This window comes from Convolutriloba macropyga, chromosome 12 (genome assembly GCF_964194025.1).
Source record: "Convolutriloba macropyga chromosome 12, txConMacr16.3, whole genome shotgun sequence".
NCBI classification, from domain to species: Eukaryota; Metazoa; Xenacoelomorpha; order Acoela; family Convolutidae; genus Convolutriloba; species Convolutriloba macropyga.
The window spans coordinates 36,699,063-36,726,945 of NC_134479.1; the positions used below are offsets into that span (position 1 = coordinate 36,699,063).

General features: G+C 36.6%; 1 protein-coding gene across 1 annotated transcript in view; it reads left to right on the forward strand.

Moving 5' to 3' along the window:
* The first annotated feature begins 453 nt into the window (after positions 1-453).
* Positions 454-27,883, forward strand: part of LOC142350483 (uncharacterized) — a 137,498-nt gene continuing 110,068 nt past the window's right edge. Inside the window, exons 1-5 of the mRNA XM_075402333.1 lie at positions 454-588; positions 7,160-7,278; positions 8,588-8,640; positions 11,116-11,261; positions 17,115-17,375. Of these exons, the coding sequence (XP_075258448.1) occupies positions 474-588; positions 7,160-7,278; positions 8,588-8,640; positions 11,116-11,261; positions 17,115-17,375 (694 nt within the window). The 5' untranslated portion in view covers positions 454-473. The remainder of the gene's footprint in view (positions 589-7,159; positions 7,279-8,587; positions 8,641-11,115; positions 11,262-17,114; positions 17,376-27,883) is intronic.

Sequence of the window (27,883 nt, forward strand, 5' to 3'; positions counted from 1 at the left end):
TTGGGCGACCAAAAGAAAAAAATCCACACCAAATGGTCTCTGTTCAGACCCAATTGCGCTCAAAATCTTCTCTGATCAGACTAATGTGCGCTTGAAACTGCGTCTGACCAGACCAACCAATACGGAAATGACCTCTAATCAGATCATCCCCAGACCGAAGTGACCTCTGATCATACTATAGTGCGCTCGAACCAAATCCCAGACCATGAAATTTTGGTTTGGAAACCCACCATGTGCGATGGACTAGGGTCTGATCAGAGGACACTTCCGGATGGAATCTCAACCTGGGAAGGTATCAGATAAAAACTACGTGTTTCTCCCTTCCATCCCCTCCCACACCCGACCTAAGTAATGCTAGATTATAATTATATTACCGTCACCCGTAAAATTCTTAACTGGTTTTTATTTTCTCTTCAAAAATAGGGAAAGTTAGTAGATGCCTTTTTTAGGGTGAGATTGCGATAAACTTGAGCATGAGTGGAGGTTTCAAGGCACTGTTCTTGGGCAAATGGGGAGATCTGCTGGCTACTCCGGACATGTCCGAATGTAATACAGACAGTATAACCGACACCACCGACATACTTCGAGGTTAATGTTACTCTAATTTTGTTTCACTTGACGTACCTCGCTAGATTTCTTTCACTCTAACTCCTAGTTAAAAGTCTTATCCGGGTCGAATGTCCTCCCTAAAATCCTCCCATTTTATTGTAAGAATGGGGGGGGGGTAATTCGTCTATGGGGGGTAAATTGATGTAAGAGTGAGGGGGTAATTTATTCAGAGGGGGTAAAATGATGTAAGAGTTGGGCTGCAATGGGAGGACTTTTGAGAAATTACCCCCTGACTGAAATTGCCATGTAAGGGAGTGCTGCCAAGGTGGGTAATATGGTGTAAGAATGAGGTGGTATTTTGTTCAGAGGGGGTAAAATGATGTAAAAGTTGGGCTGCCAAGTGGGGTAAAATGGTGTAAGAGTGACGGGTAATTTGTCCAGAGGGGGTAAAATGAGGAAAGAGTTGGGCTGCAAAGGGGGGTAAATTGCTGTAAGAATGAGGGGTAATTTTTTCACAGGGGTAAAATAATTTAAGAGTTGGGCTGCCAAGGTTGATAAAATGGTGTAAGAGTGAGGGAGTAATTTGTTCAAAGGGGGTAACTTGATGTAAGAGGTGGGCTGCCAAGGGGGGTAAAATGGTGTAAGAGTGAGGGGTTAATTTGTTCAGAGGGGGTAAAATGGTGTAAGAGTTGGGCTGACAAGTGGGGTAAAATGTTGTAAGATTGAGGGGGTAATTTGTCCAGAGGGGTTAAATTGATATAAGAGTTGGGCTGCCAAGGTTGGTAAAATGATGTAAGAGTGAGGGAGTAATTTGTTCAGAGGGGGTAAATTGATGTAAGATTTGGGCTGCCAAAGGGGGTAATATGGTGTAAGAATGAGGGGGTATTTTGTTCAGAGGGGGTAAAAAGATGGAAGATTTGGGCTGCCAAGGTTGGTAAAATGGTGTAAGAGTGAGGGAGTAATTTGTTCAAAGGGGGTAACATGATGTAAGAGGTGGGCTGCCAAGGGGGGTAAAATGGTGTAAGAGTGAGGGGGTAATTTGTCCAGAGGGGGTAAAATGAGGTAAGAGTTGGGCTGCAAAGGGGGGTAAAATGGCGTAAGATTGAAGGGGTAATTTGTCCAGAGGGGTTAAATTGATATAAGAGTTGGGCTGCCAAGGTTGGTAAAATGATGTAAGAGTGAGGGAGTAATTTGTTCAGAGGGGGTAAATTGATGTAAGAGTTGGGCTGGCAAAGGGGGTAATTTGGTGTAAGAATGAGGGGTAATTTGTTCAGAGGGGGTAAAAAGATGTAAGAGTTGGGCTGCCAAGGTTTGTAAAGTGGTGTAATAGTGAGGGAGTAATTTGTTCAAAGGGGGTAACATTATGTAAGAGGTGGGCTGCCAAGGGGGGTAAAATGGTGTAAGAGTGAGGGGGTAATTTGTCCAGAGGGGCTAAAATGAGGTAAGAGTTGGGCTGCAAAAGGGGGTAAAATGGTGTAAGAGTGAGGGGGTAATTTTTTCAGAGGGTAAATTGATCTAAGAGTTGGGATTCCAAGGGGGGTAAAATGGTGTAAGAGTGAGGGGGTAATTTGTCCAGAGGGGGGTAAAATGAGCTAAGAGTTGAGCTGCCAAGGGGGGTAATAAGGTGTAAGAGTGAGGGGGTAGTTTGTTCAGAGGGGTAAAATGTTGTAAGATTTGGGCTGCCAAAGGGGGTAAAATGGTGTAAGAGTGAGGGGGTAATTTGTTCTGAGGGGGGTAAAATGATGTAAGAGTGAGGATGTAATTTGCTTAGAGGGGGCAATTCTAACAAGTTTTATTCATATATATTGACTGTCAATTGTTGGACAAGCATTGATGGTTTGGACGTTAGGGCGACGCAGCTGAGGGTACAGAGGTTGTGGGTTCAAGACTGGCAGTCTTCAGGTATGGGCGCTAAAACAATGTAAGATTGAGGGGGTATAATGATGTAAGAGTTGGGCTGCCAAGGGGGGTAAAATGGCGTAAGAGTGAAGGGGTAATTTGTCCAGAGGGGTTAAATTGATATAAGATTTGGGCTGCCAAAGGGGGTAATATGGTGTGAAAATGAGGGGGTATTTTGTTCAGAGGGGGTAAAAAGATGGAAGAGTTGGGCTGCCAAGGTTGGTAAAATGGTGTCAGAGTGAGGGAGTAATTTGTTCAAAGGGGGTAACATGATGTAAGAGGTGGGCTGCCAAGGGGGGTAAAATGGTGTAAGAGTGAGGGGGTAATTTGTCCAGAGGGGGTAAAATGAGGTAAGAGTTGGGCTGCAAAGGGGGTAAAATGGCGTAAGAGTGAAGGGGTAATTTGTCCAGAGGGGTTAAATTGATATAAGAGTTGGGCTGCCAAGGTTGGTAAAATGATGTAAGAGTGAGGGGTATTTTGTTCAGAGGGGGTAAAAAGATGTAAGAGTTGGGCTGCCAAGGTTTGTAAAGTGGTGTAAGAGTGAGGGAGTAATTTGTTCAAAGGGGGTAACATGATGTAAGAGGTGGGCTGCCAAGGGGGGTAAAATGGTGTAAGAGTGAGGGGGTAATTTGTCCAGAGGGGGTAAAATGAGGTAAGAGTTGGGCTGCAAAGGGGGGTAAAATGGCGTAAGAGTGAAGGGGTAATTTGTTCAGAGGGGGTAAATTGATGTAAGAGTTGGGCTGCAAAGGGGGTAAAATGGCGTAAGAGTGAAGGGGTAATTTGTCCAGAGGGGTTAAATTGATATAAGAGTTGGGCTGCCAAGGTTGGTAAAATGATGTAAGAGTGAGGGGTATTTTGTTCAGAGGGGGTAAAAAGATGTAAGAGTTGGGCTGCCAAGGTTTGTAAAGTGGTGTAAGAGTGAGGGAGTAATTTGTTCAAAGGGGGTAACATGATGTAAGAGGTGGGCTGCCAAGGGGGGTAAAATGGTGTAAGAGTGAAGGGGTAATTTGTTCAGAGGGGTTAAATTGATATAAGAGTTGGGCTGCCAAGGTTGGTAAAATGATGTAAGAGTGAGGGGTATTTTGTTCAGAGGGGGTAAAAAGATGTAAGAGTTGGGCTGCCAAGGTTTGTAAGTGGTGTAATAGTGAGGGAGTAATTTGTTCAAAGGGGGTAACATTATGTAAGAGGTGGGCTGCCAAAGGGGGTAAAATGGTGTAAGAGTGAGGGGGTAATTTGTCCAGAGGGGGTAAAATGAGGTAAGAGTTGGGCTGCAAAAGGGGGTAAAATGGTGTAAGAGTGAGGGGGTAATTTTTTCAGAGGGTAAATTGATTTAAGAGTTGGGATTCCAAGGGGGGTAAAATGGTGTAAGAGTGAGGGGGTAATTTGTCCAGAGGGGGGTAAAATGAGCTAAGAGTTGAGCTGCCAAGGGGGTAAAGGGTGTAAGAGTGAGGGGGTAGTTTGTTCAGAGGGGTAAAATGTTGTAAGATTTGGGCTGCCAAGGGGGGTAAAATGGTGTAAGAGTGAGGGGGTAATTTGTTCTGAGGGGGGTAAAATGATGTAAGAGTGAGGATGTAATTTGCTCAGAGGGGGCAATTCTAACAAGTTTTATTCATATATATTGACTGTCAATTGATGGACAAGCATTGATGGTTTGGACGTTAGGGCGACGCAGCTGAGGGTACAGAGGTTGTGGGTTCAAGACTGGCAGTCTTCAGGTATGGGCGCTAAAACAATGTAAGATTGAGGGGGTAAAATGATGTAAGAGTTGGGCTGCGAAGTGAGGTAAAATGATGTAAGAGTGAGGCTGCAATGGAAGGATTTTTTAGGAAAATGCAGCTCAAAACTCTTACGTCCTTTTGGGCTGCATTGGGCTTCCAAGGGGGGTAAAATCGTGTAAGAGTGAGGGGGTAAATGATAAAATAACCCCCACTCTTACATCTTTTTTGGTCTGTCAAGGGGAGTAAAACGATGTAAAAGTTCGGGTTATTTGAGAAATTACTCCCGAACTCTTACATCGTTTTACCCCCTTGGCAGACCAAAAAGATGTAAGAGTGTGGGGTTAATTTGTCTTTTACCCCCTCACTCTTACACTTTTTTACCCCCGTGGGAAGCCCAATGCAGTCTAAAAAAATTTAAGAGTTTTGAGTTGCATTTTCCTAAAAAATTCCCCCATTGCAGCCCCACTCTTACGTCATTTTGGGCGAAAAATTCAACCCGGGTAGAGAAATACCAGGACAAATTCCCACGGAGAAAATGAATTATCATAACGTGGCGGATGTACGCAAAGGCAAATTATGAGCGCAGCAGTTTCAAAACCACTAATTGTCATCTTAATCCTCAATTAGCAACGAGAGAAACATTTTTGAAATTAATCAACAATTAGGCCTTCTTTCATTTCGGTAGAAGATAATGAATCCGTGGCGACGGGGTAATTTTACGCAAATCGAACTAAATTTCTCTTGCTTCACTCGTTTCCACACAGGCTTCGAACTTCATCTTAAAACATGGATCGTGAGAAAGCCGGAAAAAATCGAGTATATATAGTCTTTTTTTTCGGACAGTGGCCACGTAATAATGGCCATTGTTATTTTGGCACTTTGTGTCTTAGCTATTGTTTATAGTGTCTTCTAAACACGATGCGACAAAATACTAAACTCATACCTATTATTCTGGCACCCTTTACGTTCAATTATTGGATATTGGCATAAATTTACATAAACGATCCAGGTTGACCGAAATTGGAAAATTTGTTATGGCTGAAGTACTGCACTTTATAAGTCTTTGAAGAAAACGGTGCTAAGTCCTGGTCAAGTATACTACGACGCATTACACGGCCGTATTAAGATTTCAAGGTGCCCCATTAAGGTCGTGTGAAGATTTCTATGGTGCCGCTTTAAGACTGTGTTAAAATTTCTAAGATAATTGAACTAATCATAATATAGTATTTACTATAAGCGGGGTCGAGGTTTGGCGGTGAATTTTCGTAAGAAATGCGGTGAAATGCGGTGAAAAAATATAATTTTCACCGCGTATTTCTTTCATATTTTTGCGGTGAATGCGGTCAATCGCGGTGAATTTTTTAATTTCACCGCGTTCTCAGTATCCTTACAAAAAATAACCGCCCCCACAGGGGTTCCAATTTCTGACCGCCTGCATGTCCTCAACTGCTTAGTCGACTGCGTCATTTTTGAAATTTCTTGTGAAATTAAATCAGATTGAGTAAACTTTGAAATTTCTTGTGAATTTAAATCAGATTGAGTAAACTTTGGAAATCACATGCGGTGAATTTTTGTAAGAAATGCGATGAATTTCGCGGTGAATTTTTGTAAGAAATGCGGTGAAATGTGGTGAATTATTTTTTGAGTAAACTGTGAAATTTCTTGTGAATTTCAATCAGATTAAGTAAACTTTGGAAATCACATGCGGTGAATTCTTGTGAATTTAAAAAATTTACCCAAAAACCTCTACCCGGGAACCACCAAGGAGCTCAGTACTGGATATCGTCAACTAAATCTAGCAATCTGTAGCTAAATAACCCAAATTGTTAAAATCCTAACCTTGCCCGGACCTGACGCCAAGTCAATTTCAGTACTGGGCAAGTCTAAATTCAAGTATTATTTCATTACTGATTCAGAACCATGATCATGTCACTTTTTATACTTGGCATTCAAGATCCAAGTCTGGGCTGAGACTTTGCAAGTCTAATACAAGTCTGATTTTAGACTTGGCAAGTCTAAATCCAGGTCTGGTTTTAGACTTGGCAAGTCTAAATCCAAGTCTGATTTTAGACTTGGCAAGTCTAATCCAAGTCTTATTTTAGACTTGGCAAGTCTAATCCAAGTCTGATATAAGACTTGGCAAGTCTAAATCCAAGTCTGATTTAAGACTTGACAATTGAAAAATACGTCAAAAATAGCCGAAAAAATGTCATAAATAGCCGGGGAAACGTCGAAATTAGCGGAAAAAAACGTCAAAATAGCCAAAAAAAACGTCTAAAATAGCCGGGGAAACGTAAAAAATAGCCGAAAAAGAAGTCAAAAATAGCCGAAAAAAACGTCTAAAATAGCCAGGGAAACGTCAAAAATAGCCAAAAAACGTCAAAAACAGCCAAAAAAAACGTCAAAAATAGCCGGCCTACGAGCAGAGGGTAAGTTGACCCCAGTCGATCCGAGTTAGCTAATGCTCGTTCTATAATAACTCGATACACACCATAACCCATTAAAAAAGCACACTTATAAAAAACAGAGGGCAGCATTGGCTCCTGTACGAGCTGAAATTGGGGCACGTTCAAGTTGGGGCAATTTGGGGAAACTAAATGCAAAAATCGTGGCACGTTGCGAAATTTTTTTGAATTCGAAATTTTCACTCGAAACTTGTTTGAAAAGTTGGTTTTGACTTGGGAATCAACTTCCAAGTGTTATCCAAGTCTTGGTTAAGACTTGCCAGACTTGTAAGACTTGTATTTAGACTTGCCCAGTACTGGGAAGCTAAATAAGACTTGGATTTAGACTTGCCTAGTACTACTGATATAAACTTGGAGTTCGGTCCGGGTGATACTTGGGAACGAAGAAGTGTTAAAAGTGAGCACCTGTAGCCAAGAACAGCTGTGTCCTTTTATTTATATCCAAATATAGTATCCAAATATGTAGCCTAATATATCGAAGCTCAGCTGGTTCTGTAAAATGGAAACATTTCATTTGTTTGCTGACAGGTACTTCCGTCGCGGATAAATCTGGTATCTATTTCACCGCCAATGGGGTGTTTTACGGCATCACTGGAAGACTCTTCAACAGTCCGTCCGCATTAGGAGGAGTTTTGACTGCCGTTGACGTGAGGGATGAAACATTTCCTTGTTTTTGATATACTGTTCAAATGATAGCATCACATATTGTCTGCAATAATTCGCTCGGGTACTTAGAGCAGGGTATAAACTTTTGTTTGTGACTTAAAGCAAATTTAAGTGACCTTGCTTAAAATATTTTATTTTCTCCAGAGTTAGCCTATTTTTAGCCTTAATATTATATGACATTAGCTGAAGATACTGAAGCTGCTGTCAAGTAAATGAAAGACTTCGTTCAAGCTAAAACGGTTAAAAAAACAAAAAAATAGATGTTGAAATACTGAAATCTACAGAAGACAATCTGAACAAAAGTTTTGTGCTCTATGTGATTTATTAGCCTTATCAACTTTGGATTTCCGTAGATATCAAAAAATGAGCCATCTTCGTTCAAAATTTGCTCTCCCTCAATTGATCATAGTAATTTCATGAAATGAAAAATGTCATTGATAGTTAATGATATTGTCAAAAAACCTAAATACTCAAATACGTAAATATCAAACAACTTATTGATGTAATTTCATAGAATTTAGTCCCGTAGGCTGAAAATTTACAAGCTGCATCTTGCTCTGCTAGTAGCGCTGACACATAATTAGATCTCGAGCATTTAAATATTTTTTTTGAGAGAATAAAATTTTGAGATAATAGAAAAGTTATTCACAGCAAGACGTCTTCGATGCGCCTTGCCACTCTTCGTGACCAAATTTGCAATAGCATACAGATGACACTACGTTGCAAAAATAAATTACTCGAAATTGTCTTTGTTATTAACGACCATGTTTTATGATAAAGGCTCTGAACTGTTTATATATTTCCGTTTGCAGCCAAATTATTTCATGTTTGATTCAAAATTAGAAATGTACGTTACTTTAAAGAATGATATCTTTCCTTGCGCGAGATTTCGTCACTGCTGTCCACATCTTGTTACATTTTTCCACATTATCACCGTTGTCCACAGTTACATTCCAGGTTGAAGGGGGCGGACCTAATGGAGCTCTGATCAGACCATCTTCGTCACACATATTCTCGGTGCGCTCGAATTACATGGTCTCGAAAAGTTTTCGAGCACACTTTTGTCTGGACAAGGGTCTGGAACTTATCTGATCAGTGGTCACTATGGTCTGGTACGGTCTGATCAGAGGCAGTTTTGAGCGCACTCTAGTCTAATCTGAGGCCGTTTTGAGCGCACACTAGTCTGATCAGAGGCAAAGTCGAGCAAAATTTATCTCGTTTTTATTGTGTTTATTTTTTACAGTCAGATGTTATCTCTGCCAAGAGTCAGCAATACAGCGTTCTGATCAGCACTCTGATCAGCAACTGCCGTCCCTTTTTGAAGAGATTCTGAAGATCAAGACGTCTGTATGCAAAGCTGTCTAAGTTCATCTTTTTAGTTTAAAACATGAATTGATGGTGGGTTAAATATTCAATAATTTTTTTTCCGCACTTGGGTTTTCTTTTCATTGAAAATACTATTAAAGTTGGCTATTCGTCAGTTGAATGGAAGACTGAAAACATCAACTTTTATGAAATGATTTTTTTTAGCGAAATTGAGAAGGTTTTTCGTTTTCATCAGACTATCTTGAGCGCACTTTAGTCTGAACAAAGGTGATTTCGAGTGCATTTTAGTCTGTTTATAGGCAATTTCTAGGTTATTTCAGTATGATCAGAGGTGATTTCAAGCAAACTTCAGTCTGATCAGATGCGAATTCGAGCGCACACTAGTCTGATCATGGTGTGACTTTCAAACGCACAATACAATTTTCTAATCACAGGATGCACTTTAAGTGCACACGGAGCTTCGAGCGCACAATAGTTTAATCAGAGGAAAAACCAGTCCCTGTCGTTCTGTTGGTCTGATCAGAGGTCACTTTTGTCTGGGATGGTCTGATCAAAGGCCATTGCGGTGTGGAACTCAACCTGGGTAAAAGCGATTGTTGACAACTCTCGCAATCCTAACTGTGGATTAAAAAGAGAATTGGTGGTTTTGAAAATAATCTTTTAACGGTTCATTTTAGCAGTGAAGTCAAAGAAAGTGGTGTCAAGAATTCATTCAATAAATTTGGGTAAAAAATTTAAAAGAATAATATAAAAATGAGTCTCAACAAATCTTCTAAGCAATGAAGATATCAACATTTCCGTTGCTAGAATACAATTATGAATGCAAAACGATCAGTTTCTTTTTTAATAAAAAAATCCTCGAAAAAGATATGGTTATCAGCGTTAATGGTTGAGCCACTTATGTCCACAAACAACTAAAAAAATAATTTTATTGTTCGTATGAATTTCAATTCCAATTGGCAGTTCAAGCTGACATACGTTTTAACAGAACTTCTAGTTTTCATTTTGTAGAGTTGTTCTGATTGAATTCTCAAACTGTGGTTAGGAAGTTGTTGTCAAGGTTTAGCAGAATATTATGTTAATTTTTGAGAAAAACATCTTCATAACAGAAAATAGTTTTCTAAAGAGATATTATCATAACATACAATGCTCAATCAGTCTATCCGTACTTTTTTGACATACATAAGCTTTAAACTTGAGTTATAAAGAACTTCCCTCAAAAGCAATGTATCTGTACATGCCACATAATTATACGCATGCAAAAAAGAAAACAGGTTTGAACGATTAATAAATAAACTTGGAAAAAATGATGTTAGAACAACTTCAAAAGTGTTGTTCCTAAAGCCAATCACAAAAAGTTCTAACATTCCTATCGTAACTAATCAAGAATTCTTAGCAACAAAATCCCAAACCAATTATGAGGAGCTCTCGCAAGCCATTGCTGATTGTATATCTTTTATACCTGTCGATCGCTAAAGCGGACTTAAGCATGGACCTAAGTGCACTAAAGTGCGGACCTAAGCAAATAAATTCGAGTCGATAAGCTAATTAAACCAATTTTGAAAAATATGCTCAAAATTAATTTGAAATAATTTGCTTGTCTCTCGGCTATTTTAAGCAACAGGAAAACGCCATGCCTAACGAACAACAGACAAATTATTGCTTATCGATAAGTTATCCTTCAGAAACTACACTTTTTCCATTTGCAAGAGTTGAAAAATTCCAGAAGCGCAAAAAATTGAATCTAATAGCAGCTTTTCAGACAGAAATAATTGGTGAAAATCAGAAACTATCAAAATTTCTCGCTATTACTCCAATTATACTCGCGCTTCGTATGATTAAAACTCTGGTTGTTCCCTAAGTTTATGTTTAGTTGATGGCGGTCAACTCAAAGAACATTTAGCAAACAGTGATAACTTAAGAACATCTGTGCATAATGTTAATTACTTCAGGACCTTTAAACAGTGCTTTTTTTGAAATATTTGAGAAATGAAAATCTTTGCGCAGTCCTTATTCAAATAAGAACTGAAGGTTGTCAGCAAAAACGATCAGCTTAAAACAAAATGATTGAAACACCTTGAAGATCGTTTCCTCATTCAGTTTTTCGCATAACAGTTATCGTATTTTCAAAATTAAGGGCTGAAAACCAGGGTTAATTAATTTTAAAAATTTTGGTTTCCTGCTGCCATCTGAATTACGAAGAAAATTGGGCTAATTGAGCTTGGCTTTCATGCAAACAAACAGATTGTTTTAGCCTATAATTTACAAAACCATGACAAAATGAAAACCGATAACAGCAGGAAAAAATATTTACTTGATAATAATGTTTCAAACTGATAAATTGGATTTGTTATCGTAAGTAAACAATCAGTGGCGATTAATCTTTTGAATATGCTACTACCTTGAAACAGAGAAAAGTAATTTTTTTGTGCCATAACTAGATATCAATCGATAGATAAATTATTGAGATCGTGGAAATGTTTCCTTGCTAGCATCTGCGATACGCGAAACATTTTGGAAGCCGACTTCCATGCAAGGGCGTGGGCTTCTGACTCCGATAGTTGTTACATGGAAACGGGACGAATTGGCAATTTCGGCAGTAGCGATCTCTTCAGCCCAACCGAGTGGCTTGTAATAAGTTAGTAATTATAACTAACTTTTGCACTGTTTCGGTTGTCGAAGGTTTTGCTCTAATTAATAGCAGAATCGGTGCTTTTTAGAATGACAGAAGTTAAATGTTGCTGTAAAAGTTAAACTTCTGTTCTGACATTTTTTAATCAATAATTTATGAATTTCCAATGTTGACTCAAACTGATAAACAAATTAGATTTAAAAATGTCACAAGATAAACTTACAGAGAACAAGAATGTGATCAGAGGGAAATTCTAAATTCTATTAATTGATTCACTAAGCAGTATTTCCGTAGCCAATTTCGTTTGACCACGGTCTCTTCAAACGCAATATAGGTTGACAACGCCATTTTTATATCTGGTCGTTTTTTTTTGGAATTGATCTGATAGACTGACAAAAGTCAGAGTTTTTGCCAAAAGGCCAAATATATAAGCTTTTAGAGAACGGAACCTCTGAAAATAGCATAAAAAGCACTCCAAAAAAGAGAAATTGTTCAATGATTGCCGAAAGTTTAATTTTTTTCAAAAATTTGCGGATCAAGGCTGGTCATCAATTTCCGCTAGCCCAAGTGACTTTCTGTCCTTTCTTCGGCTAATTAGAAGGAACCTACCGAAAAAGACGACATTTAAATAAACAAGGAGGCTCGGTAATGTGCGTAAGCACATAATGTTTCGACCCCGCTCATCCACATTCATGATTTAATTGGCTACCAAATGATGAAGAGATAGAAAACTTTCAAAAACATACACATCGTTCAATAAACAACCAATGAAATACGATAATGACACGCTAGAGGGCCGATAAAAGTTGTAGATTATATGACTACTAGAAAAGAACCAATTTAAAAATCAAACAACAAACGTTATTTACGACCCAATCTATAATAAAATCTATATTGAAAAATAATAACCAAATCAATAAAAAAATCATAACAAAATCAAAATCGTATCACATAAAAACGAAAACAATTTAACCTGTACTTCACTAGAAAATATATGGGACCTGTCCCCAATGCGACAGGCTAACAGGTAAACAAAAAGAGCAAATATGCGCGAAGTTCAAAATTATTTTTCCTACAGTTATGATTGTCATTAGATATCAACTGAGGCCACTAAAATGTTCATTTATATCTAATTAGGAAGCGAATGAGACATTTCATTAACCAATGTTCGCTGGTGCAAATTTTCAAAGCCAATGGGACCAACGATTATTGTTATTATATATAAGGAAACCAAAAATCCTTTGAAATGCACAAATATATAAAAATCTAACATTTTATGAAATCTCGTAGTAGAAATGGCAACGAAGCCGCGAAATAGATACTTGAAGCTAAAAACGTTATAATTTTTAGCTCATTGGAAACGGGATGTGACCCGGGTTTACAAAAACTGAGCTACAAATCGACAAAAATTGTATTTAAAAAAGACGAAGCTCAAAAATTCAAAATTATTTTTGAAAACAGATAATTTCAAAAATCACAACAGACTTACGATAAAAACAAAAAGCGATTGATTAAGTTTCAACAGCTCAGGAAACCAAGTTGACATGTTAATAATGAGACCAAGTAACGAGCCAACAAAAAAGCAAGTTCTTAAAGAAGCCAAAACTTCAAACAATTTCAAAACATGAAACTTTTCAAGGCACTATAATTATAAGAAGCTACCTGAAAAAACTGTAAATAATTTTTCCCTTCATCTTAAAATCAACAAATCTGCCTTATAAAAGCACTACTTAGACACGACAACAAAAGAAACCCAAACATTGAACAGTATAGATATCTCGAAATCTTTTAAAGAAACTAAATGGTCGAAGCAATCAGTCACAACGCATAACCAAGTGAAAAAATAATTGTTGAATTAGCAAAAGTAATTGAAACTTCTATTGAGTGGGATTGAGTTACATGGCGACAAAAAAAAGCAAAATGGAGACAGATGAAATTTTGTTATAATTTTATCTGAAAGTCGTTGAAACAAACAGCTATAAACTGAACTCTTAAACTCGGTTGAGTTATACGTCTTGGAGAAACAATTAAGATCTATCGCAATTAGGTAGATAGCGTACAACAACGAAAAGAAAGACAAACTTAGGCAAAATCGAAAACCCACATGGTTTTGCGAGATAAATGTGTCTCAGCCCAAAAAACATAAACGATTCAACAAAAACATGTAACATATCCAGATACGCCTTTTTCCAACGTTGTACAATTTCCCTACATTGCTTTTCTTTAATTGGACTTGTCAATAGTGTGATAGTTCGGCAAGGAAACAAACTGAACTCATAAAATATGCAATTATGATAAGAAAAAAATGAAAATTAAAAAGCGTAGTAACAAAATAAAGAAACCATTATTTTATTAAAAAATTGTTACCGACATTAATTTATACACCACGCGAAATCAGTTTTCACCTGTTTCTATTGAGAGTGCGCCAGAAGTTGAGAGAAACAAGAGAAATATTGGCAAAATTCAAAAATTCAGCGACATTTTCTCAAAAAAATATATTCATAGTCTTAACAGACATTAGATAACGACTGAAAAAATCAAGTTATTGAACTACAAATACATAAGAAATGAAAACACAACGCAAGAAGTTCAAAAATTTTACGAAAATAATTGGTCAGAGCCATAAAAACCATGAGCTTATCTCTGAAACCATAATATTATCTCGTTGGGTCTCGTTTATTGTTAACAGTGTCTGTCATTAATTGAGAGCCGATTTGAAATTCTTGTCCGTAATTTACATAAAAATCATTTCCATAGCGGAATTTTTTTGAAAATAATGTTGCACCCAATTAAAATCGAAAAAAATTTTTATCATGAGGGTTCATGGTTTGATCAAGATCAGTCCCGATATTGCTGAGCGTCTAACAAAACACTCGAGTGTTGAAATGGTTGCGAAAAAGATCAATTCGAGACAAAAATTTTTAGTTTCTCAAAAATAAATAATTATTTGCCAATTTTGCGTTGAGTTTATATCTCTCAAAGTTATAAAAATTTATTGCTTGGCTCGCCATCATCGCGGGCTTTATCAATTTTCTCAACAGCTGCAACTCAACTGTCCATTTTCGGCATTTTCGGTGGTTTACAGCCCAGCTCTCAACGGTTTTGGTGGTTTTTATCAATTGCTCAGAAATTCGTAAACGTGAAAACTATATAATTACACAGTACCAAACATTCAATTCATTCAATTACACAGTTCAATTGAGGGCTGGGAAAACCTAACTCTTATAACAAATGCTGAAACTCCTTTGTTTGTTTGTAAGGTTTAATTTTCCGATAACATCTTTCACAAAAACTATACTGAAAAAAGTAACTGACAAAATTGTCACAAAAACAAACAAAAAGGAAAGATAGGGTGTCTTTAAAAAACGAAAAACTGTTTTCAATAGTTTCATTAGCTTACTAAAGCTCTTAAGTTTTCACGAATGCAGACATGAGTGAAAACAAAAATGAAAAAATCGTGTGACTGACTTTGTCATCGAAAGCTAAATTTGAGTATTATTTTAAACGTAGGAAACTGTATTGTGCTATTTGTTCTCTCCTAATGGCTGCACAATTCGATTTTGTAGGGCTTTGAGGCACAAATAGTCATCTTAATGGGCCGAATTAATGCATTCTTTTGAATCCACCTTTTTTACAACCTTGACATTTATTTAAAACTTCATTTTTTCTTCTTTTAGCGATGCTTGTTGCAGAAAGAAAAACGTTTCGTTCATAATTAGTTTTGTGCAATTACTTCGGGCAAAAATAGATATCGAATATAAACACAATGGCATTCACAATTAAGGGGATATATTTGTTGCCCTCTAAGGATTTTGATGTCTGATTAGTTGTATTTAATTAATTGTACGAGCCAAGTTTCTCATTTTTTTTGTGGTAGATTTCAATTTTATTCTGGGATGCCTCAAGCAGTTAGATTTCTCCGATATGTTTCAGGCTTGACTTCAAGATTAATTGTGAATAGCAATTTTAAATTGTTTGAAGAGTTAAAAATTAGCTTGTTTTTTTCTTGTTGAGTCTCAATGAAAAACCATTTTTAAATCTTCAGTTGACGTTTAACGATAGCACAAAAATCTCATGTTTCGTCGACGAAAGAATTTTTATCTTCTGTTGACTCAGCGCTGCCGAAAAACAGTTATATAAAAGCTAAGAAGTAGAGAAGCTCTGAGGGTTCCTTGAGGTTTTCATCAATTAATTTGTACATTTTTGTTAACTTTCCATTTACCTGTGCTCTATATTCTTGTCATGCAGGAAAAAATTAGAAAAATTGTTTCAAGTCATCAGAAAATCAACAAGAAGAATTCCTTTTCATAATTTTTTTACAAAGTCGGAAAAATTGTTCTGTGTCTTTTTTGTTCCAAAGTGCAGCCATTATTATACTTTAATGAAAAATAACCACAGTTGATTTTTTAGAAAACAAAATTCATTTGAAGCAGCCAATAAATGAGAAACACTCTTAATTGCAGGCCTGAATTAAAGGTGACATAGTAATTTCCCTCTAGTATTCATTCTATTTTCTCTGGCATTCCTAAGCAACCTCTTCATATTCAAATGCTCCCATTTGCGCAAAAATTTGTTTGGAATTTTCTTCATCTCTCAATTTTGTTCAACCTTTAGTAACCTTTGCCCCCATCAATTCTGTCATCATTTATTTCTGAATTTGTATAATCAGATTTCTTTTGATAAAAAAAATTCAGTTGTTCTTTGCAGGTGGGCATTCCCGTATATGATTTGTATTATATCCTGGTAATCATACAAGTGTCATACAATTTTTTAAAGGACGCTTAAATTGCCCCAATTGTGACGCTTAGTTCGCTTGAAGTAAGATCGATAATCATAACAGCTCATTTTATCCCAGTAATCATATTCAATTTTCCTGGTTGTCGTACAAGGTCATATATGAAAGTATGATTTCCTGGTAGTCATAAGAGAATCATAAACTGGACAGCAAATTTTTCTTGAAATCATTCAAAAGCACACGCCAATCATATTCTAACGTTTTGTCAGCTAATTTTGTGCCATAATAAAGAAGGTTGCGTTTTTTTCCTGCTTATCATACAAGGTCATATATGGATTTATGAATACCTTGTAATCATACAAAATCATACAAAAATCAGAATTCTAGTCTGTATGCGAACAAAATGCGAGAAAATCAATGCTCTACATCATCCCCTGTAATCATACATCGGTCATAAATGGTTTCCCACTATTCATAAAAGTGTCATAATCCTCTTAACGTTTTATGATATCCTGGTTGTCGTAGAAGGGTCATATATGATGTCCCGGTAATCATACAAAATCATTGATGATTTCCTAGCAATCATACAAAGAGCGTACTAAGAAATAGCGTATGATTTGTATGACATCATATATGATCCTTGTATGACTACTAAGAATTGTCAACCCGGGTTTTCCTTTATAATTGCAAAATTAATTTGGCGGCTTTTCTTAGTTTTCATATACAATATTGCTCTTACTTATGAGCATTTAACGTCTCATTTTCTGTATTAAGTTCCCAAATGTTTTGAAAAACACGCTATAAACTGTTTAAAATACAGAGCCCCCCTCATAATATTGACAAATTTTCAATTTTCATTACTATGCATGAATAAACTATAACGGTTCTTCTTCTTCCACTGATAATACTTTTAATTGCGCGTTGTGCTCATTTTGGCGCTGATAACGATTTGCAAAGCCCCTTAAGTAGTGGCACTAGGCAGATGCCAGTATAAAGTTTTTATAGGAAACTCAATTCCCCGTCACAATTTTGCGCGGTTAAGTGTTGAGCGGCTGTGCTGACCGAATGGAAGGAATTATAACTATTGATACCGAGAAAAAACTGACATTTGGTACGATTTTCAGACACACCCTGCATTCACGGATTCCTCGCCGACGTCAGGTTTCAGGGCGTTCTGGATGACAACAAACATTTGGTAGGAGAGTTTGCAAATATGCGTGAATGTGCAACCAAAGTTCAGGAAACCGCTTCCGCTTTTGCTGCTGTTATGGAAAATCCCTACGAATCACATCCACCTTATCAATGTTATGCAATTAATTATCCAACCGATTACGCAACTGTTAATCTTGTTCAGGATAGTGGCTACATGACCTGCTACTTAAAAGGTAAAAAATTTCTATTTCATAAATAGTGTCTTTGTTACTTTTGAAAGAATTTGATCGTATCAGTGCATCGTACCCCGGAAAACCCGCCGGGGTCGAGGTTTGGTCAAAAAATAATGTAAGATTAGCGGTGATTAGCGGTGAAAAAAGAAGCTTTTTTCACCGCAAAGCGCCCGCATCTTTTAGCGTTGAAATTGCTGAAAGCGGTGAATTTTTGTAAGAATTGCGTTGAATTTTGCGGTGAAAATTTTTTTTTCACCGCATTGTGCTAGTAGCGGTGAAATTTTTTTCACCGCTTTAGCGGTGAAAAAAAATTTTATCGCTACGAGCAGAATGCATTGAAAAAAAATTTTTAAGCGGTACTACGAAGCGGTGACAAAAAATTTTTCAGCGCTACCGTCAGAATGCGGTGAAAAAGAATCGTTCAGCGCTACCGTCAGACTTTAACCGCAACATATTTTTTACATTACCTGAACCAGCACCCAAGCTGGTTTTTGACAATGACAATCCAGACAGCTGCAGGCATGTGCCTAATAATTAAATTTTTTTAATTCAAAGTTTACGTTATTGTGCGACTCGGGGTTTTCAAAGCAACGTAATTTTTTTTACATTACCTGAACCAGCACCCAAGCGGGTTTTTTAACAATGACAATCCAGACAGCTGCAGTGAATCTTAGATCTTCCTCTTAAATTTAGCAGAAACGCAAGAATTTATGTTCTTACTTTTAAAATTAGCAGGAAACGCGTGAATCTAGTTCTTCCTCTCAAAATTTACCACGAGACGCGTGAATCTTAGTTCTTCCTCTTAAATTTAACAGAAACACGTGACTTTTTGTTCTTCCTCTTAAATTTAGCAGAAACGTGTGAAATTTTTTTCTTCCTATTAAATTTAACAGGAAACGCGTGAATCTTACTTCTTGCTCTTAAATTTAACAGGAGACGCATGAATCTTAGTTCTTACTCTTAAACTTAGCAGGAAACGCGTGAATCTTAGTTCTTCCACTTATATTCAGAAGGAAGCGCGTGAATCTTAATTCCTCCTCTTAAATTTAGCAGGATACGCGCGAATCTTAGTTCTTCCTCTTAAATTTAGTAGAAACCCGTGGATCTTATGTCTTCCACTTAAATTTAGCAGAAGACGCGTGAATCTTATTTTTCCTGGTAAATTTAGCAGGAAACCCGTAAATTTTTGTTCTTACTCTTAAACTTAGCAGAAACGCGGGAATTTCTGTTCTTCCTCTTAAATTTAGCAGGAAACACGTGAATTTTAGTTCTTCCTATTAATTTTAGCAGGAATTGCGTGAATTTTAGATCTTCCTATTAAATTTAGCAGAAACGCGTGATTTTTTGTTCTTCCTTTTAAATTTAGCAGGAAACGCGTGAATCTTAGTTCTTCCTCGTAAATTTAGCAGAAACGCGTGAATTTTTGTTCTTCCTCTTAAAATTAGCAGGAAACACGTGGATCTTCCTCCTAAATTTAGCAGAAGTGCGTGAATTTTTGTTCTTACTCTTAAACTTAGCAGAAACGCGGGAATTTCTGTTCTTCCTCTTAAATTTAGCAGGAAACACGTGAATTTTAGTTCTTCCTATTAATTTTAGCAAGAATTGCGTGAATTTTAGATCTTCCTATTAAATTTAGCAGAAACGCGTGATTTTTTGTTCTTCCTCTTAAATTTAGCAGGATACGCGCGAATCTTAGTTCTTCCTCTTAAATTTAGTAGAAACCCGTGGATCTTATGTCTTCCACTTAAATTTAAGAGAAGACGCGTGAATCTTATTTTTCCTGGTAAATTTAGCAGGAAACCCGTAAATCTTAGTTCTTCCTCTTAAACTTAGCAGAAACGCGTGAATTTTTGTTCTTCCTCTTAAAATTAGCAGGAAACACATGGATCTTCCTCCTAAATTTAGCAGAAGCGCGCGAATTTCTGTTCTTACTCTTAAACTTAGCAGAAACGCGGGAATTTCTGTTCTTCCTCTTAAATTTAGCAGGAAACACGTGAATTTTAGTTCTTCCTATTAATTTTAGCAGGAATTGCGTGAATTTTAGATCTTCCTATTAAATTTAGCAGAAACGCGTGATTTTTTGTTCTTCCTTTTAAATTTAGCAGGAGACGCGTGAATCTTAGTTCTTCCTCGTAAATTTAGCAGAAACGCGTGAATTTTTGTTCTTCTTCTTAAATTTTACAGGAAACGCGTGGATATTAGTTCTTCCTCTTTAATTTAGGAGAAACGCGTGAATTTTTGTTTCTCCCATTAAATTTAGCAGCAAACGCGTGAATCTTAGTTCTTCCGCTTAAATTTAGCAGGAAACTCGTGAATCTTAGTCTTCCTCTAAAAATTAGCAAATAAGCGTGGATCTTAATTCTTCTTCTTAAATTTAGCAGAAACGCGTGAATTTTTGTTCTTCATCTTAAATTTAGCAGGAAACGCGTGGATTTTAGTTCTTCCTCTTTTATTTAGGAGAAACGCGTGAATTTGTGTTCTTCCTATTAAATTTAGCAGCAAACGCGTGAATCCTAATTCTTCCTACTAAATTTAGCAGGAAAAGCGTGAATCTTAGTTCTTCCTCTAAAATGTAGCATGAGACGCGTAAATATTAGTTCTTCCGCTTAAATTTAGCAGGAGTCGCGTGAATCTTAGTTCTTCCTCATAAATTTAGCATGAGACGCGTGAATCTTAGTTCTTCCGCCTAATTTTAACAGGAGTCGCGTGAATCTCAGTTCTTCCTCTTAAATTTAGCAGAAACCCGTGAATCTTAGTTCTTCTGCTTAATTTTGCAGGAGACGCATGAATCTTAGTTCCTGCTCTTTAATTTAGCAGGAAACACATAAATCTTAGTTCTTCCACTTAAATTAACAAGGAAACGCCTGAATCTTAGTTCTTTCTCTTTAATTTAGCAGAAACGCGTGAGTTTTTGTTCTTCCTATCAAATTTAGCAGGATACGCGTGAATCTAGTTCTTCCTCTTAAATTTAACAGAAACACGTGAATTTTTGTTCTTCCTATTAAATTTAGCAGAAACGCGTGATTTTTTGTTCTTCCTATTAAATTTAACAGGAAACGCGTGAGTCTTACTTCTTCCTTTTAAATTTAGCAGGAGACCGATGAATCTAAGTTCTTATTCTTAAATTTAGCAGGAAACGCGCGAATCTTAGTGTTTCCTCTTAAATTTAGCAGAAACTCCTGAATCTTAGTTCCTCCTCTTAAATTTAGCAGGATACGCGCGAATCTTAGTTCTTCCTCTTAAAATTAGTAGAAACCCGTGGATCTTATGTCTTCCACTCAAAATTTAGCAGAAGACGCGTGAATCTTATTTTTCCTGGTAAATTTAGCAGGAAACCCGTAAATCTTATTTGTTCCTCTTAAACTTAGCAGAAACGCGTGAATTTTTGTTCTTCCTCTTAAAATTAGTAGGAAACACACGGATCTTGGTTCTTCCTCCTAAATTTAGCAGAAGCGCATGAATTTTAGTTCTTCCTATTAATTTCAGCAGGAATTGCGTGAATCTTAGTTCTTCCTTTTAAGTTTAGCAGAAACGCGTGAATTTTTGTTCTTCCTATTAATTTTAGCAGGAATTGCGTGAATTTTAGTTCTTCCTATTAAATTTAGCAGAAACGCGTGATTTTTTGTTCTTCCTTTTAAATTTAGCAGGAAACGCGTGAATCTTAGTTCTTCCTCGTAAATTTAGCAGAAACGCGTGAATTTTTGTTCTTCGTCTTAAATTTAACAGGAAATGCGTGGATATTAGTTCTTCCTCTTTAATATAGAAGAAACGCGTGAATTTTTGTTTTTCCTATTAAATTTAGCAGCAAACGTGTGAACCTTAGTTCTTCCGCTTAAATTTAGCAGGAAACTCGTGAATCTTAGTCTTCCTCTAAAAATTAGCAAAAAAGCGTGGATCTTAATTCTTCTTCTTAATTTTAGCAGAATCGCGTGAATTTTTAATCTTCATCTTAAATATATCAGGAAACGCGTGGATAACAGTTCTTCCTCTTTAATTTAGGAGAAACGCGTGAATTTGTGTTCTTCATATTAACTTTAGCAGCAAACGCGTGAATCCTAATTCTTCCTCCTCTTAAATTTAGCAGGAAAAGCGTGAATCTTAGTTCTTCCTCTAAAATGTAGCATGAGACGCGTGAATATTAGTTCTTCCGCCTAAATTTAGCAGGAGTCGCGTGAATCTTAGTTCTTCCTCATAAATTTAGCATGAGACGCGTGAATCTTAGTTCTTCCGACTAAAATTAACAGGAGTCGCGTGAATCTCAGTTCTTACTCTTAAATTTAGCAGAAACCCGTGAATCTTAGTTCTTCTTCTTAATTTTGCAGGAAACACATGAATCGTAGTTCTTCCACTTAAGTTTAGAAGGAAACGCCTGAATCTTAGTTCTTTCTCTTAAATTTAGCAGAAACGCGTGAGTTTTTGTTCTTCCTATTAAATTTAGCAGAAACGCGTGATTTTTTGTTCTTCCTATTAAATTTAACAGGAAACGCGTGAATATAGTTCTTCCTCTTAAATTTAGCAGAAACACGTGAAATTTTGTTCTTCCTATTAAATTTAGCAGAAACATGTGATTTTTTGTTCTTCCTATTAAATTTAACAGGAAACGCGTGAGTCTTACTTCTTCCTCTTAAATTTAGCAGGAGACCGATGAATTTAAGTTCTTATTCTTAAATTTAGCAGGAAACGCGTGACTTTTAGTTCTTGAACCTAACTTTAGCAGGAAACGCATGAAACTTAGCTCTTCCATTGAAATTTAGCAGAAAAGCGTAAATTTTTGTTCTTCCGCCTAAATTTAGCAGGAGACGCGTGAATCTTAGTTCCTCCACTTAAATTTAGCAGGAGACGCGCGAATCTTAGTGTTTCCTCTTAAATTTAGCAGAAACTCCTGAATCTTAGTTCTTCCTCTTAAATTTAGCAGGAGACGCATGAATCTTAGTTCTTACTCTTAAGTTTGGCAGGAAACGCTTGAATCTTAGTTCTTCCACTTAAATTCAGAACGAAACGCGTGAATCTAGTTCTTCCTATTAAATTTCGCAGGAGACGCGTGAATCTCAGTTCCTGCACTTAAAATAAGCAGGAGACGCGCGAATCTTAGTTCTTCCTCTTAAATTTAGCAGAAACGCGTAAGTCTTAATTCTTCCTCTTAAATTTAGCAGGAGCCGCTTGAATCTTAGTTCTTCCTTTTAAGGTTAGCAGAAACGCGTGAATTTTTGTTCTTCCTATTAATTTTAGCAGGAATTGCGTGAATTTTAGTTCTTCCTATTAAATTTAGCAGAAACGCGTGATTTTTTGTTCTTCCTTTTAAATTTAGCAGGAAACGCGTGAATCTTAGTTCTTCCTCGTAAATTTAGCAGAAACGCGTGAATTTTTGTTCTTCGTCTTAAATTTAACAGGAAATGCGTGGATATTAGTTCTTCCTCTTTAATTTAGGAGAAACGCGTGAATTTTTGTTTTTCCTATTAAATTTAGCAGCAAACGTGTGAACCTTAGTTCTTCCGCTTAAATTTAGCAGGAAACTCGTAAATCTTAGTCTTCCTCTAAAAATTAGCAAAAAAGCGTGGATCTTAATTCTTCTTCTTAATTTTAGCAGAATCGCGTGAATTTTTGTTCTTCATCTTAAATTTATCAGGAAACGCGTGGATAACAGTTCTTCCTCTTTAATTTAGGAGAAACGCGTGAATTTGTGTTCTTCCTATTAAATTTAGCAGCAAACGCGTGAATCCTAATTCTTCCTCCTCTTAAATTTAGCAGGAAAAGCGTGAATCTTAGTTCTTCCTCTAAAATGTAGCATGAGACGCGTGAATATTAGTTCTTCCGCTTAAATTTAGCAGGAGTCGCATGAATCTTAGTTCTTCCTCATAAATTTTGCATGAGACGCGTGAATCTTAGTTCTTCCGCCTAAAATTAACAGGAGTCGCGTGAATCTCAGTTCTTACTCTTAAATTTAGCAGAAACCCATGAATCTTAGTTCTTCTTCTTAATTTTGCAGGAGACGCATGAATCTTAGTTCCTGCTCTTTAATTTAGCAGGAAACACATGAATCTTAGTTCTTCCACTTAAGTTTAGAAGGAAACGCCTGAATCTTAGTTCTTTCACTTAAAATTAGCAGAAACGCGTGATTTTTTGTTCTTCCTATTAAATTTAACAGGAAACGCGTGAATATAGTTCTTCCTCTTAAATTTAGCAGAAACACGTGAATTTTTGTTCTTCCTATTAAATTTAGCAGAAACGCGTGATTTTTTGTTCGTCCTGTTAAATTTAACAGGAAACGCGTGAGTCTTACTTCTTCCTCTTAAATTTAGCAGGAGACCGATGAATCTAAGTTCTTATTCTTAAATTTAGCAGGAAACGCGTGACTTTAAGTTCGTTCTTGCACCTAACTTTAGCAGGAAACGCATGAAACTTAGCTCTTCCATTGAAATTTAGCAGAAAAGCGTAAATTTTTGTTCTTCCGCTTAAATTTAGCAGGAGACGCGTGAATCTTAGTTCCTCCACTTAAATTTAGCAGGAGACGCGCGAATCTTAGTGTTTCCTCTTAAACTTAGCAGAAACTCCTGAATCTTAGTTCTTCCTCTTAAATTTAGCAGGAGACGCATGAATCTTAGTTCTTACTCTTAAGTTTGGCAGGAAACGCGTGAATCTTAGTTCTTCCACTTAAATTCAGAACGAAACGCGTGAATCTAGTTCTTCCTATTAAATTTCATAGGAGACGCGTGAATCTCAGTTCCTGCACTTAAAATAAGCAGGAGACGCGCGAATCTTAGTTCTTCCTCTTAAATTTAGCAGAAACGCGTAAGTCTTAATTCTTCCTCTTAAATTTAGCAGGAGCCGCATGAAACTTAGTTCTTACTCTCAAATTCAGCAGGAAACGCGTGAATCTTAGTTCTTCCTCTTAAGTTTAGCAGAAACACAAGAATTAATGTTCTTACTCTCAAATTTAGCAGAAAACGCGTGAATCCTAGTTCTTCCAATTAAATTCAGAAGGATACGCGTGAATCTTAGTTCTTCGTCTAAAACTTAGCAGAAACGCAAGAATTTATGTTCTTACTCTTAAAATTAGCAGGACAGGCGTGAATCTAGTTCGCCCTCTTGAATTTAACAGGAGACGCGTGAATCTTAGTTCTTCCTCTTAAATTTAGGAGGAAACGAATGAGTCTTAGTTTTTCCTCTAAAATTTAGCAGAAAAGCGTGAATTTTTGTTCTTCCTCTTATATTTAGCAGGAAACGCGATAATCTAGTTCTTCCTCTTAAATTTAGCAGGAGACGCATGAATCTTAGTTCTTACTCTTTAATTTAGAAGGAAACGCGTTAATCATAGTTCTTCCACTTAAATTCAAAACGAAACGCGTGAATCTTAGTTCTTTCTCTAAAATTTAGCAGAAACGCAAGAATTTATGTTCCTACTCCTAATACTAGCAGGAAATGCGTGAATCTAGTTCTTCCTCTTAAATTCACCAGGAGACGCGTGAATCTTAGTTCTTCCTCTTAAAATTAGCAGGATACGCGTAAAACTACTTCTTCCTCTTAAATTTAGCAGAAACACGTGAAATTTTGATCTTCCTCTTAAGTTTAGCAGAAACGCGTGAATTTTTGTTCTTCCTATTAAAATTAACGGGAAACGCGTGAATCTTACTTCTTCCTCTTAAATTTACCAGGAGACCAATGCATCTTAGTTCTGAAGTTTAAATTTAGCAAGAATTGCGTGAATCTTAGTTCTTCCTCTTAAATTTAGCAGGAAACGCGTGAATCTTAGTTTTTCCACTAGAATTCAGAAGGAAGCGCGTGAATCTTACTTCTTCCTCTTAAAATTAGCAGAAACGTGCGATTCTTAGTTCTTTCTCTTAAATTTAGTAGAAACGCGTGAATCTTAGTTCTTCCTCTTATATTTGGCAGGAGACGTTGAATCTTAGTTCTTACTCTTAAATTTTGCAGGAAACGCGTGAATCTTAGTTCTTCCACTTAAATTCAGAAGGAAACGCATGAATCTTAGTTCTGCCTCTTAAATTTAGCAGAAACGCAAGAATTTATGTTCTTACTCCTAAAATTAGCAGGAAACGCGTGAATCTGGTTCTTCCTCTTAAATTTACCAGGAGAGGCGTGAATCTTAGTTCTTCCTCCTAAATTTAGCAGGATACGCGTGAATCTAGTTCTTCCTCTTAAATTTAGCAAAAACACGTGAATTTATGTTCTTCCCCTTAAATTTAGCAGAAAAGCGTCAATTTTTGTTCTTCCTATTAAATTTAACAGGAAACGCGTGAATCTTACTTCTTCCTCCTAAATTTAGCAGGAGACCGATGAATCTTAGTTTTATTCTTAAATTTAACAGGAAATGCGTGAACTTTAGTTCTTGCACCTAAATTTAGCAGGAAAAGTGTGAATCTTAGTTCCTCCACTTAAATTTAGCAGGAGACGCATGAATCTTAGTTCTTACTCTTAAATTTAGCAGGAAACGCGTGAATCTTAGTTCTTACACTGAAACACAGAAGGAAACGCGTGAATCTTAGTTCTTTCTCTAAAATTTAGCAGAAACGCAAGAATTTATGTTCTTACTCTTAATATTAGCAGGAAACGCGTGAATCTAGTTCTTCCTCTTAAATTTACCAGGAGACGCGTGAATGTTAGTTCTTCCTCTTAAAATTAGCAGGATACGCGTAAAACTAGTTCTTCCTCTTAAATTTAGCAGAAACACGTGAAATTTTGATCTTCCTCTTAAGTTTAGCAGAAACGCGTGAATTTTTGTTCTTCCTAATAAAATTAACAGGAAACGCGTGAATCTTACTTCTTCCTCTTAAACTTACCAGGAGACCAATGCATCTTAGTTCTTAAGTTTAAATTTAGCAAGAATTGCGTGAATCTTAGTTCTTCCTCTTAAATTTAGCAGGAAACGCGTGAATCTTAGTTTTTCCACTAGAATTCAGAAGGAAGCGCGTGAATCTTACTTCTTCCTCTTAAAATTAGCAGAAACGTGAGATTCTTAGTTCTTCCTCTTAAATTTAGTAGAAACGCGTGAATCTTAGTTCTTCCTCTTATATTTGGCAGGAGACGTTGAATCTTAGTTCTTACTCTTAAATTTTGCAGGAAACGCGTGAATCTTAGTTCTTCCACTTAAATTCAGAAGGAAACGCATGAATCTTAGTTCTGCCTCTTAAATTTAGCAGAAACGCAAGAATTTATGTTCTTACTCCTAAAATTAGCAGGAAACGCGTGAATCTGGTTCTTCCTCTTAAATTTACCAGGAGAGGCGTGAATCTTAGTTCTTCCTCCTAAATTTAGCAGGATACGCGTGAATCTAGTTCTTCCTCTTAAATTTAGCAAAAACACGTGAATTTATGTTCTTCCCCTTAAATTTAGCAGAAAAGCGTCAATTTTTGTTCTTCCTATTAAATTTAACAGGAAACGCGTGAATCTTACTTCTTCCTCCTAAATTTAGCAGGAGACCGATGAATCTTAGTTTTATTTTTAAATTTAACAGGAAATGCGTGAACTTTATTTCTTGCACCTAAATTTAGCAGGAAAAGTGTGAATCTTAGTTCCTCCACTTAAATTTAGCAGGAGACGCATGAATCTTAGTTCTTACTCTTAAATTTAGCAGGAAACGCGTGAATCTTAGTTCTTACACTGAAACACAGAAGGAAACGCGTGAATCTTAGTTCTTTCTCTAAAATTTAGCAGAAACGCAAGAATTTATGTTCTTACTCTTAATATTAGCAGGAAACGCGTGAATCTAGTTCTTCCTCTTAAATTTACCAGGAGACGCGTGAATCTTAGTTCTTCCTCTTAAAATTAGCAGGATACGCGTAAAACTAGTTCTTCCTCTTAAATTTAGCAGAAACACACGAAATTTTGATCTTCCTCTTAAGTTTAGCAGAAACGCGTGAATTTTTGTTCTTCCTAATAAAATTAACAGGAAACGCGTGAATCTTACTTCTTCCTCTTAAATTTACCAGGAGACCAATGCATCTTAGTTCTTAAGTTTAAATTTAGCAAGAATTGCGTGAATCTTAGTTCTTCCTCTTAAATTTAGCAGGAAACGCGTGAATCTTAGTTTTTCCACTAGAATTCAGAAGTAAGCGCGTGAATCTTACTTCTTCCTCTTAAAATTAGCAGAAACGTGAGATTCTTAGTTCTTCCTCTTAAATTTAGTAGAAACGCGTGAATCTTAGTTCTTCCTCTTATATTTGGCAGGAGACGTTGAATCTTAGTTCTTACTCTTAAATTTTGCAGGAAACGCGTGAATCTTAGTTCTTCCACTTAAATTCAGAAGGAAACGCATGAATCTTAGTTCTGCCTCTTAAATTTAGCAGAAACGCAAGAATTTATGTTCTTACTCCTAAAATTAGCAGGAAACGCGTGAATCTGGTTCTTCCTCTTAAATTTACCAGGAGAGGCGTGAATCTTAGTTCTTCCTCCTAAATTTAGCAGGATACGCGTGAATCTAGTTCTTCCTCTTAAATTTAGCAAAAACACGTGAATTTTTGTTCTTCCCCTTAAATTTAGCAGAAAAGCGTCAA